The sequence below is a fragment of the Castor canadensis genome, chromosome 9, assembly GCF_047511655.1.
Source record: "Castor canadensis chromosome 9, mCasCan1.hap1v2, whole genome shotgun sequence".
Lineage (NCBI taxonomy): Eukaryota > Metazoa > Chordata > Mammalia > Rodentia > Castoridae > Castor > Castor canadensis.
In genome coordinates, this window is record NC_133394.1 from 134461654 (window position 1) to 134475501 (window position 13848).

The 13848-nt window shown below is 35.4% G+C and overlaps 1 protein-coding gene across 4 annotated transcripts in view; it reads right to left on the reverse strand.

Annotated features, from left to right (window-relative positions):
• Tbc1d19 (TBC1 domain family member 19) overlaps positions 1 to 13848 on the reverse strand; it is a 151079-nt gene that overhangs the window by 17248 nt on the left and 119983 nt on the right. For 2 of the 4 annotated variants that reach the window (XM_074042503.1, XM_074042504.1), the window contains 2 exons: positions 4317 to 4432; positions 552 to 622 (listed from right to left, as the gene is read on the reverse strand). In XM_074042503.1, the coding sequence (XP_073898604.1) occupies positions 552 to 622; positions 4317 to 4432 (187 nt within the window). The other 2 variants (XM_074042505.1, XM_074042506.1) reach the window with 1 other exon arrangement.

Consider the following 13848-nt stretch of genomic DNA (forward strand, 5'->3'; position numbering starts at 1 on the left):
AACCATATTTCAGATATAAACTACATCATTGAAAAGAAATCAGCGCTAAATAATTAACTCACAGTTTTAAATAATAAAAAAAGGGCTGGCAGGGTGGCTCAAGAGGCAAGAATGCCTGCCTAGCATGCATGGGGGCCTGAGTTCAAACCCCAGTGCCACCAAAAAACAAAAAAACCCCAAAGACCAACCAAAAAAGGCCCGAGTGTTTTTACTATGTCATTCATAACACATGGGCATGAACAATAATAAGAAAGTGCAATACAAATCCTAGAGTTTCTATCAAAATTACTAGGAAATCTGTCTGGTTTCTCATAATAGTTACAATGGTTTCCTGTAAGAATCTTCTTTATGACCCATTCATAAAGAAGTTATTTTCAAGTGATTAGAGATATTTGAATACTTAATATCACTTAGCTCAGAATTTATAGGCTTTACTGGTTAAAAGACTTGGCTACAGCAATGTGTGTCCTATGCATCAGGCACTAAAGCCATTGAGCCTGGTAATCTCTCAGGAACTATTTCCATCCCATCTGAGTGAAACTTATCCTTACTTCAGCTGCAGCCAGTGATGTCACCTCCATCAGGTTCACTGCTCGGAAAGCAAACACAGCAGCTGCCAGAACTGGAAAAGAATGCACACTATTTCAAATGCTGGCCTCCTCACCAGTGTGCCCACAGGCCACTCTGAAAGCTCAGAACTAGTGCTTCACATAGCTGTGCCCCCACCTTCGGAGTTAAGATCTTGTGATGAGTGGAAACTGTCCAGAGAACAGTGCCTCATGGCTACACAAAGTAAATCCCACAGTTTTGGGAAGAAGGAAAATTCAGTGTTCTTAAAAGGTCATTTTATAAATTGTTCCTTTCATACCTACAACTAAAATTATAACACTTTTAAAATGACATAAAGCCAGAATAACTCTTATAAATTAGGCTTATTTTGACACAGATGTTTCTTACTAAAGAAATGGAGAAGCTTCTGGGAAGTGATATGAAATTTTTAAGTACAACAAATTGTGTTTACATCACATATCCTGATATAAATATGGTATAAAACTTTTTATTAAAATGACTTTATAATATTTTGTTAGATTTGTATTTTCATATGCTCAACACTGACTTTCTCAGAGCCTGAAATGGATATATCCGTGAGGAGGGCTTCTGTGGGAATAATCTTGACTGACACTAATGTTGGTTACAGAAAAAAGAAGTTGAAACTTTGGAAAAAAATTAAAGGACAATTTGAAGCTCAATAATATACATTAAGTAGAAAACATTGGTACTATGGTTTCTATTAAACATACGCACAAGAAAAAAATCATACTAACCTGCAATACTCATTAATATGTGAACTGCCATAAAACTCCATGTGAGAGAATGAGTCATGAGCAACACAGGACCCATATGTAAGAGGTGGGTAGCCCTGATAAGAGGATGGTATTGCCTGAAGATAACCCAGAAAACTAAAGTAATAAATCCTCAAAGTTATGTGGAAGACTGGTTCCTAGGTATACTATAAAGATAATGCAAACATGTATTTTTAAATACATTTTTATTATGACAATAATAATGGTAGTTAATTTCCACAACAAATCTATGAGTTAAGTAGCATTATTAGACCCATTTTGCTAATAGAGAAACTAAGGCATCATGAGATAGGTGGCACATGTTCAGAATTACACAGGTAGAAAATAGTAGAGTTCATATTTAACCCTGGTTCTAGCCTGTACATCTGGCCACTATGTGATGCCACCTTTGAGACTAAGGCAAGCAGTGAAGGCCTCATTCCTGACATGAAAATTTGTGCACCTTTCCAGGGAGGATTTGGTTTGTTGCTCCTCAGAAGGGTTTTCACATGCAGGGTGAAGTGGTGTAGTCCTTGCAAGTGGGTGGCTATACTTGAGGAATGGAAGTTAGGAGCGAGGTTCCTTGGCTTCCTCATACAGGGCAAAGTTTAACTAGTGACTGAGAAATTCAGGCACTTTTCTAAGGGGCAAAAGGTTTTGGACAATCTGGCAAAAAAAAGTTAGAACTAGTTAGAGAAGAAAATTCTAGAGAAAAAAGGGTTAAATGAAATTTTAAAAATTAGATCTGGGGTTATTCAACACATAACAAGGGATCTAAGAGAACTGGGTCAGGGAATTTTCTCTTTCACTGAAAAGAAGAAAAAAAAGTACTTTAGAGTCATAGGGCTTCACATTTACAAGAATATCACAGAAAATCATTTTGGTGGACCAGCAATTCTTTATAGCTTCCCATTAAGTGTAGTCATATTTTGAACAGCTGAGACAGTTTAGAAGCTAAGGAATAGTATCACTACTACTTTTTTTGTGCATAATTGAACCAGTGGCTAAACGCTTGATAAGATACCTAAATTTTCTGTTGTAGCAGGAAAGAGTTTTACATAATAGGAAACTGCTTTTCCGAAGGTAGATAAGAAGGGGGAAAAGAGAAGTTCACTAATTGACCTCAGCACCCAAAATGCTTATGTGCTCATAACCTTTATTTATCTTGGTGTCACATCACAGAAGTTCCTTTCTGTTTGCTTCATGTTTACTTTGCCCAGCCCTTCTGAAGAACAGGTTTGCTTGCCAAGGAGAAAGGATCTGTATTTTGGGATATTTTCAACTGAAATCATGCTTCCTATGAAATGTGGCAATTCTAATATTTACTTTTAGCATTTGAAATTATTCTCATTACTTTTATACTAAGCAACTCATGCATGAACATTAAGACACCTTTGTTTTAAATTGTTGTGCAGTTCTCCAACTCACAATTAAATTCAGTGATATTTACTGAAATGTTTCTAAAGACTACAGAGTAGTTCATTTGATCAAGTACTTGTACCAAAACATATGAAATAATCTAATCAATATACTTCTACATGCAATTATCTATCCTTGTTGCTTTTCACTCAGATAAGAACAGTAGGGGAAAAAATTCCAGGGGAGGAGGGCTCCCATTAGTCTGGTTCCATTTCTAGTTGTTCTAGAATTCTTCCCTGTTGATTTTTAAAAAGCACCTGTGGGGGTGATAAATGGGTGGATGCAATAGTGTTGATCACATTTCTACCTGTTCATCAGTAACTTTCATTGATATATTGAGCTCACTGGAGAGTACCTGCTTCAGACCAAATATAGTATTCTATATATATTTATTTCTTTTTCCCTTCAATTTGCTAAGAGGTGACAAGGCACAGAAAGAGAGAATTTAAATTTGAACACTGAAGTGTTCAAACAGAAGATAAGGGCTGCTTGTCAGAAATTTTTGAAGAATTAAACCTGATGCCCTCTAGCATATACATCTATCTCTGTGGGTCAGCTGAAAAATGTGAGGGCAGACCATTCTTCCCTAACTTATATGAGCTTTAAAAAAAAGTTGAAAGAGAAGGATTCTAGGAGTTGTTAACAACATCAATCAGTGATAATCTCTGATTACACAAGGGGTGACATTTATCTTCATGGTACTTTGCTGATACTCTTAATTTTCTCTTTCTAAATGCCATCTAATTACCATAGACCTATCAGCATTTTAGAAAATGTTAATGTGACACCTAGAGAATCTTTATGCCATATTTCTCTTCAACTAAGCATCGTGTCCACAATACCCCAGGGAGGTGATTTTAAAATGCTATAAATTTAAGGTAAGGGGGAAAAAACCCACTCTGCCAAATTTTCTGTTACCTACTGTGAAAATATCCTAATTATTATTTTAATTTTCTGGTAATCCCAATGATAAAATAACTGTCTATTGTGCACATGGGAAGCAAAGTCATATATTTAATAAGAAATATCTGCCTGGTCTGTTATTATACAATTGTCTTGGTGTACATCTGTTGTAGAAACTGCTTAATTATTACATACAGATCAGCCTGTAAAAAAAAGAATTTTTTTCCTGAAAAAAAGAAGTATTTTTGACATGAGAGAATATCTAAAGAGAAATTTAGCTACCAGAGCAGAAATCATGACTATCAGCAAAAAGAGAAAGGTTTTGAATCCACTATAAACTGACATCTAGAAGAGATGAGATTTCAGTTATGTAGGGAGATTCAGTATCACTTTGAATTACAGACAGTGGTTGAAGAAGGGGTACAGAACAGAACAGTAAGGTAGCTACGTGGGTCCAGAGTAGGGCAGAAGTGTATCTTCACTCTGCTGCACAGACCTCACAGGTGATGGGAGACAGTAAGCCCTGGCTAGACTAACAGAATGGAGGGAAGAGGAGGGGACAGTGGGCTTTCCTGGAATCCAAGAATGTTAGAAAGGAATGAGGCCTTTACCATAGAAGCATGTGTCCCACAAACAAGCACACACTCTTACCAGCAAGAATTTCCAGAGAGTTGTATCCTAGGATTCTATCCCACAAAAGTAAGAGCTGATCTGTAGCTAAGTATCCAGAGAATGCTCGAACCATCCACTTAAATGATATGCGAAGTCTGTAGATGAAGAAAAACAAAAATTAATTTCTCACTGGATCTTGTCTTACAAAAAGGCAGTGTTAGAAGAGCCCAACCAATTCTATTGTTAACATCTCCATTAAGAGTCCCAGAACACACAGTGGTGGAGACTCCAAGACGGCGGCTAGAGGAAGGAAGCAGAAAGCATGCCTCCTATAGTGAAATCTTGGAGAGATGCTGGAGACACACCTTGCAGGTAAAACCACCAAGAAGAGGCAAAACTTTAACCCCTCCACACCTCCAGCTGGTGCAGAGAATCTCCACTTCACGTTAAACGGAGAAACCAGGAGGGCCCATGGGCCACCAGTCGCCTGTGCCCAGATGGCTTGGGAAGACACGGACAAGATTACTGTCGATTAGTACACTAACGCTCCCTTTTTTTATCTTTGAAACTTTTTTGTTTGATTCTTTGTTTTGTTTTTTCCTACTTGTTTGTTTATTTGTTTTTCCCTTTTTCTTTAACTTCTTTGCTTTCCATCTCCTCTCACCCTTCTATTCTAAATATCACCATTGTTATTATTACAAGCTAGAAAATACTTAGTTGCACACAGTACAGGGACAGTAACAACACCAAGTGCAATAACGGGAAGACAGAAAAAACAGGGAAACCAGTTTCCCCACAGCAAAAAATTAGTACAGGAACCAGAGGGGAATGAAGAAAACAGATACTCAGATCCAGACTCCAACAAAATGAAGATAAACTATGCAAAAGAACCCAATGAAGCCCACAAGAATAATTTAAAAGAAGACATACTACAGGTACTCAATGAGAATTTTATAGAGATGACACTGGATATGGTCAACCAAAATGTACAGGAGAAACTCAAGAAATTCCAAGACAACAAAAATAGAGAATTTGAAAAAGCAAAAGAAGAAATAAAGGAAACCACAGAAGCACTGTATAAACATCAAAGTGAAACAAGGAACACGATTAATAAAGAGATAAAAGAACTCAGGACAAAAAGAGACAACATTAAAGAGGAAACCACCCAGGATATGGAAAACCTCAGAAAAAAGAACGAAACAGAACTGCAAAACAAAATGGAAGGCCAATCCAGCAGAATAGAACAAACAGAAGACAGAATCTCAGAACTTGAAGATGAAATGGTAATTAAAGGAAAAACCGAAGAACTATTAATTAAACAACTCAAGACTGTGAAAAGAAAATGCAAGAATCCACCGACTCCATAAAAAGACCAAACCTGAGAATCATAGGCATTGAAGAAGGAGAAGAGATGCAAGCGAAGGGAATGCATAATATACTCAACAAAATAATAACAGAAAATTTCCCAAATCTAGAGAAAGATATTCCCATACAGATGCAAGAGGTCTCCAGGACACCAAACAGACCAGATCAAAATAGAACTACCCCATGGCATATCATCATTAAAACAACAAGTACAGAAACTAGGGAAAGAATATTGAAGGCTGTAAGAGAGAAAAAACAAATAACATACAAAGGTAAACCCATCAAAATTAATGTTTCTGCAGACTACTCAACAGAAACATTAAAAGCAAGAAGAGCGTGGGGAGAGATCTTCCGGGCACTGAATGAAAATAACTTCAACCCCAGGATACTCTACCCAGCAAAACTATCATTCAAAATAGATGGAGCAATAAAAGTCTTCCATGATAAGCAGAAACTAAAACAATATGTGACCACAAAGCCACCACTACAAAAGATTCTTCAAGGGATTCTGTACACAGAAAGTGAAACACAACATAACCATAAAAGGACAAGCAGCACCAAACTACAGGAAAAGAAAAAGCAAGAAAGTAGAGAGTAACCTCAACTTAGGTACACACAATCAAACCTTCAAACAACTAAGATAACTAAATGACAAAAATCACCACATACCTATCAATACTAACACTTAATGTTAACGGACTTAATTCACCCATCAAAAGGTACTGCTTGACGAAATGGAAGATCCAACAATTTGTTGCTTATAGGAGACCCATCTCACCGACAGAAATAAGCATAGGCTTAGGATGAAAGGCTGGAAGAAGATTTACCAAGCCAATGGCCCCCGAAAACAGGCAGGAAAAGCAATACTTATCTCTGACAAAGTAGACTTCAAACCTACATTGATCAAACAAGATAAAGAAGGACATTCCGTACTAATAAAAGGGGAAAAAACCAAAAGGAAATAATAATCATCAGCCTGTGTGCACCCAATGTCAACGCACCCAATTTCATCAAACATACCCCGAAAGACCTAAAAGCATATATTAACTCCAACACAGTGGTTGTGGGAGTTTTTAACACCCCATTATCATTAATAGATAGTCATTACGTTTGGTCATCCAAACAAAAAATCTATAAAGAAATCCAAGATCTAAGACATACAATAGATCAAATGGACCTACTTGATGTCTACAGAACATTTCATCCAACTTCTACACAATATACATTCTTCTCAGCAGCCCACGGAACCTTCTCCAAAATACATCATATCCTAGGGCAAAAAGCAAGCCTCAGCAAATATAAGAAAATAGAAATTATACCATGCATACTATCTGATCACAATGCAATAAAACTAGAACTCAACAACAAAAGTAAAGACAAAAAACATGCAAACAGCTGGAAACTAAATAACTCATTACTTCATGAACAATGGATCACTGATGAAATAAAAGAGGAAATTAAAAAGTTCCTGAAAGTCAATGAAAATGAAAACACAACCTACCAGAACCTATGGGACACAGCAAAGGCAGTCCTGAGAGGAAAGTTTATAGCCATGAGTGCATATATTAAAAAGACTGAAAGATCCCAAATCAATGACCTAATGATACATATCAGACTCCTAGAAAAACAAGAACAAGCAAATCTCAAAACAAATAGAAGGAGAGAAATAATAAAAACAAGAGCCGAAATCAATGAAATAGAAACCAAAAAAAGCATACAAAGAATTAATGAAACAAAAAGTTGGTTCTTTGAAAAAATAAACAAGATCGATAGACCCCTGGCAAACCTGACTAAAATGAGGAGAGACAAAACCCAAATTAGTAGAATCAGGAATGCAAAAGGGGAGATAACAACAAACACCATGGAAGTCCAGGAAATCATCAGAGACTACTTCGAGAACTTATATTCAAATAAATTCAAAAATCTTAAAGAAATGGACAGATTTCTAGATACATATGATCATCCAAAACTGAACCAAAGGGAAATTAATCACCTGAATAGATCTGTAACACAAAATGAAATTGAAGCGGCAATCAAGAGTCTCCCCAAAAAGAAAAGTCCAGGACCTGATGGATTCTCTGCTGAATTCTATCAGACCTTTAAAGAAGAACTGACACCAATCCTTCTTAAACTGTTCCACGAAATAGAAAGGGAAGGAAAACTGCCTAACACATTTTATGAAGCCAGTCTTACACTTATCCCAAAACCAGGCAAAAACACCTCCAAAAAGGAGAACTATAGGCCAATCTTCTTAATGAACATTGATGCAAAAATCCTCAATAAAATAATGGCAAACCAAATTCAACAACATGTCAAAAAGATTATTCACCATGACCAAGTAGGCTTCATCCCAGGGATGCAGGGGTGGTTCAACATACGAAAATCAATAAACGTAATAAACCACATTAACAGAAGCAAAGACAAAAACCACTTGATCATCTCAATAGATGCAGAAAAAGCCTTTGATAAGATCCAACACCATTTCATGATAAAAGCTCTAAGAAAACTAGGAATAGTAGGAAAGTACCTCAACATTATAAAAGCTGTATATGACAAACCTACAGCTAGCATTATACTTAACGGAGAAAAACTAAAACCATTCCCTCTAAAATCAGGAACGAGACAAGGATGCCCACTATCTCCACTCCTATTCAACATAGTACTGGAATTCCTAGCCAGAGCAATTAGGCAAGAAGAAGGAATAAAAGGAATATAAATAGGTAAAGAAACTGTCAAAATATCCCTATTTGCAGACGATCTGATCCTATACCTTAAAGACCCAAAAAACTCTACTCAGAAGCTTCTAGACATCATCAATAGCTACAGCAAGGTAGCAGGATATAAAATCAACATAGAAAAATCATTAGCATTTCTATACATTAATATTGAGCAACTGAAAAAGAATGTATGAAAACAATTCCATTTACAATAGCCTCAAAAAAAATCAAATACCTAGGTGTAAACCTAACAAAAGATGTGAAAGACCTCTACAAGGAAAACTATACACTTCTGAAGAAAGAGATTGAGGAAGACTATAGAAAGTGGAGAGATCTCCCATGCTCATGGATTGGTAGAATCAACACAGTAAAATGTCTATACTCCCAAAAGTAATCTACATATTTAATGCAATTCCCATCAAAATTCCAATGACATTCATTAAAGAGATTGAAAAATCTACCGTGAAATTTATATGGAAACACAGGAAGCCACGAATAGCCAAGGCAATACTCAGTCAAAAGAACAATGCTGGAGGTATCACAATACCTGACTTCAAACTATATTACAAAGCAGTAACGATAAAAACAGCATGGTACTGGCACAAAAACAGACATGAAGACCAGTGGGACAGAATAGAGGACCCAGACATGAAGCCACACAACTATAACCAACTTGTCTTTGACAAAGGAGCTAAAAATATATGATGGAGAAATAGCAGCCTCTTTAACAAAAACTGCTGGAAAAACTGGTTAGCACAGTCTGCAAAAAACTGAAACTAGATCCATGTATATCACCCTATACCAATATTAACTCAAAATGGATCAAGGATCTTAATATCAGACCACAAACTCTAAAGTTGATACAGGAAAGAGTAGGAAATACTCTGGAGTTAGTAGGTATAGGTAAGAACTTTCTCAATGAAACCCCAGCAGCACAGCAACTAAGAGATAGCATAGATAAATGGGACCTCATAGAACTAAAAAGCTTCTGTTCATCAAAAGAAATGGTCTCTAAACTGAAGAGAACACCCACAGAGTGGGAGAAAATATTTGCCAGCTACACATCAGACAAAGGACTGATAACCAGAATATACAGGGAACTTAAAAAACTAAATTCTCCCAAAACTAATGAACCAATAAAGAAATGGGCAAGTGAACTAAACAGAACTTTCTCAAAAGAAGAAATTCAAATGGCCAAAAAACACACGAAAAAATGCTCACCATCTCTAGCAATAAAGGAAATGCAAATTAAAACCACACTAAGATTCCACCTCACCCCTGTCAGAATAGCCATCATCAGCAACACCACCAACAACAGGTGTTGGCGAGGATGTGGGGAAAAAGGAACCCTCTTACACTGTTGGTGGGAATGTAAACTAGTACAACTATTCTGGAAAAAAATTTGGAAGCTAACTTAAAAAGCTAAACATTGATCTACCATTTGATCCAGCAATACCACTCTTGGGGATATACCCAAAAGACTGTGACACAGGTTATTCCAGAGGCACCTGCACACCCATGTTTATTGCAGCACTATTCACAATAGCCAAGTTATGGAAACAGCCAAGATGCCCCACCACTGACGAATGGATTAAGAAAATGTGGTATCTGTACACAATGGAATTTTATGCAGCCATGAAGAAGAACGAAATGTTATCATTCGCTGGTAAATGGATGGAATTAGAGAACATCATTCTGAGTGAGGTTAGCCTGGTCCAAAAGACCAAAAATCATATGTTCTCCCTCATATGATTAGATCAAGGGCAAACACAACAAGGGGATTGGACTTTGAGCACATGATAAAAGCGAGAGCACACAAGGGAGGGGTGAGGATAGGTAAGCCACGTAAAAAATTAGCTAGCATTTGTTGCCCTTAACGCAGAGAAACTAAAGCAGATACCTTAAAAGCAACTGAGGCCAATAGGAAAAGGGGACCAGGAACTACAGAAAAGGTTAGATCAAATAGAATTAACCTAGAAGGTAACACACACGCACAGGAAATTAATGTGAGTCAACTCCCTGTATAGCTATCCTTATCTCAACTAGCAAAAACCCTTGTTCCTTCCTATTATTGCTTATACACTCTCTTTAACAAAATTAGAAATAATAGTTTCTGCTGGGTATTGAGGGGGTGGGGGTAGAGAGGGAGGGGGTGGAGAGGGTGGGGGCAGGGGGGAGAAATGACCCAAGCCTTGTATGCACATATGAATAATAATAAAAAAAAACAAAAAAGAGTCCCAGAAGTTGAAAGGACATTTACAACTCAAGTCCTTTCCTGAAAGTACAGAGGCGAGAAACTATATGAGTCCTCAAATTGAACTTTGAAAAGGAAGAATTTTATATGCTGGACTTTCCTTTATGTTGCATTTCAATATTTTTACAACCATTTTTACACTATGCTTTTCTAAGAGCACTCGGTGAGTTGATATTCTAAGAGTCTTAACAATTCTAGGAAAGTTACCAAAATTTGAATTTTTATTCAAAATTCTTGAAAGAGTATCGGTTTAGTATTTTTTAGTTAAACAAATTATATTCCTTCATCGCACTCAAAGAGCTAAACAAAATGAAACAATGAACAGGAATTTTCAAGGACAAATAGTTTTAAAGGTACAAGGTATCTTAGAAATAGATTTCTGATTGCAAACTCTTCATTTTAGTGAAGAGTTTATCAGACTTCTGAAAGATCAACCAAGAATTTCAATTAATTTCCACTTTGCTACCAAAAAGAGTCCTAAAATGTATGAGTATTTATAAGTACTCATACATTTTCTGAAATCAGAAAATTAACTCTTTGACTTTAGTGCCTTAGGAGATAAATTAGCCCCTCACCTTTCTGTAACATCTGTGGGCATCTGCAGATCACCTGACAGGTGCTAGTTAAGCCCTGCTGAATTGTTATCATGTGAGTTGGTAAGTACCTGTACTATCTTCTTAAAGGAAAAAGAGACCCTGGCATTGTTTGGATTGATGTCATTTTCTTAAGATTGAAAAAGAGCCAAGATTCAGAAATGTCTCATACTGAAGAAGTAGTGTACTAACATGACAAAGCACTTTCAGCCAGTAGTATTGACAAATTAAGCACTTCCATCTATTTTAGAATCCTTTTCTACATGCAAAAGAAACTTTTGGCTGCTCGTTATTTTAATAGTGAAAAAATACATTTGACTTTTAAGTCTAAATTATTATCTTCAACTAGTTTCATTTTTCTCAAATTCTCATAGTGTCTTATCAGAGGACTAGTATGTCTTCCCATATAGGTAGCACAGCAACATTTTTTTTAAAAAAGAAAGATAGTTTATTGAGGTAAATTTATTTATAACAATATCTACTATTATAAGTATACAGTTCTATGAATTTTATAGGAAGAACCAAATGAAAAATCATAGAACTAAAGAATTTAAAAACCAAAATGACACAGGAAACAAAAACAAAACAAAAAGCCCCAAGTCACTGACTAGGTCTGATAGCAAAATGGGAATGACTAAGGAAAGAGTAAGTGAACTTAAATACTGATTAATAGAAAATGTTTAATTTGAGTCACAGAGAAAAAAGGATTGAAAAAAATGAATAGAGCTTTAAGGATCTGTGGTTCAATAACAAAAGTCTTAATATTTGTGTCACTGTATTCCCAGAAGAAAAGGACAATGAGTATGTTACAGAAGAAAATATCTGAAAGATAATGGCTGAAAATTTCTCAAATTTGGTAAAAGACATAAACTCACAGATTCAGGAAGGTTAACAAACCCCAACAGAATAAAGTCAAAGAAACCCATGCCTAGATCCATCATAATCAAACTGCCAAAAACTAAAGATAAAGCTCTTAATAGCAACCAGAGAAAAACAAAGATTAAAATTACTTTCTCCTGCAATATTTGATAGAATTTACTAGTGAAGCCATCCAGGCCATGTTTACTTGAAAGTAGAATATAATCACTTAAAGATGTATATTGTAAACTATATGTGCCTATAAAAACATCTTTTAATGAATAGTACAAATAATCAACAGTGGAGATAAAATTGAATAAAAAATGCCTAACTTTCCAAAGTAGACAGAACAAAAGGAAAAAAAGAAATAAAGAACATAGGGAACAAACAGAAAATTCTAGTAAGATAGTAGATTTCAATGTGATAATATTAATTATATTAAATAATATACGGTATAAATGAACCACTTAGAAGACAGACTACCAGACAAGAAGATTCAACTATACTTCTAATAAGAAACCCACTTAAAAAAAATACAGGCATTGATAATTGACATGTTAAAAGTTAAAGAACAGAATACACCAAGCAAATTATAGTCAAGAGAAAGCTGGAATGGCTATATTAATATCAGATAGAGTAGATTTATTACCAAGTAGAAAGGACATCACATAATAATAAGGGGATCAATTCTAAAACAATAGAACTCTAAATATATGAAGTAAACCATACAACAATGAAGGAAGAAGACAAAATCCATAATTGAAATGAGATATTCTAATATTCCTTTCTCAATAATCAATAGCAAAAACAGCAAATTTTACAAAGACATACATAGAATTATACATTAGTATTTAGAAAGCTTGACTTTATAGGACATTCTGCCCAACACTTGGAGAACAAAAATTATTTTCAAGTGCACACAGAACGTTTGCCAAGATAGATCATATTCTGGGTCCCCATTATCCCCCAAAAAACCCTCAACAAAATTTAAAAGAATTGAAATCATATGAAGCATGCTGTCCAACTACAACAGAATTAAGATAGAAATCAATAGCAGAAAGACTGTATCTTTCCAAATAGTTGGAAACTAAGCAACCCGCATATATATAACCCATTGTTAAAGAGAAGTCACAAGAGAAATTAAGAAGCATTCTGAATTGAATGCAAATGAAAGGACAACGTATAAAAATTCATTGGGTAGAGGTAAAGTGATACTTTCAGGGAAAACTATAACATTAATGCATATGCCAGAAAAGAAGAAAGGTTCCAAGTCACTGATCCAACTTCTACCTTAAACAAAAGCAAAGACAAGAGCAAAATAAACCCAAAGCAAGCATAGAAAGGAATAAAAATAAGAGCATAAGTGAATAAAACTGAAGTAGAAAAGCAAGAGAAAAACCAACAGAATTTAAAACTGGTTCTTTCAAAGATGAATACAATTTATAAACTTCTAGCCACAATAATCAAGGTAAGGAGAGAGGTAATACAAATATTCATTTTAATAATAAGAGAAGTGAAATCACTATTGATCCTACAAATATTAAAAAATAAGAAAAATTAGGGCACATTAAGTATAACTATCCCTATAAATATAATCAAGAAGAAATGGACAACTTGACTAATCCTATAGCTATTAAAGAAATTAAATTTAAAATAAAAAACCTTAAAGGTGGAGGTGGTGAGTTCATGTGTGATACATACGATATATTGTAAGAACCTTCGAAAATGCCACAATGTACTCCACCCAGCACAACAATAAAGGAAATAAAATAAAATTAAACTAA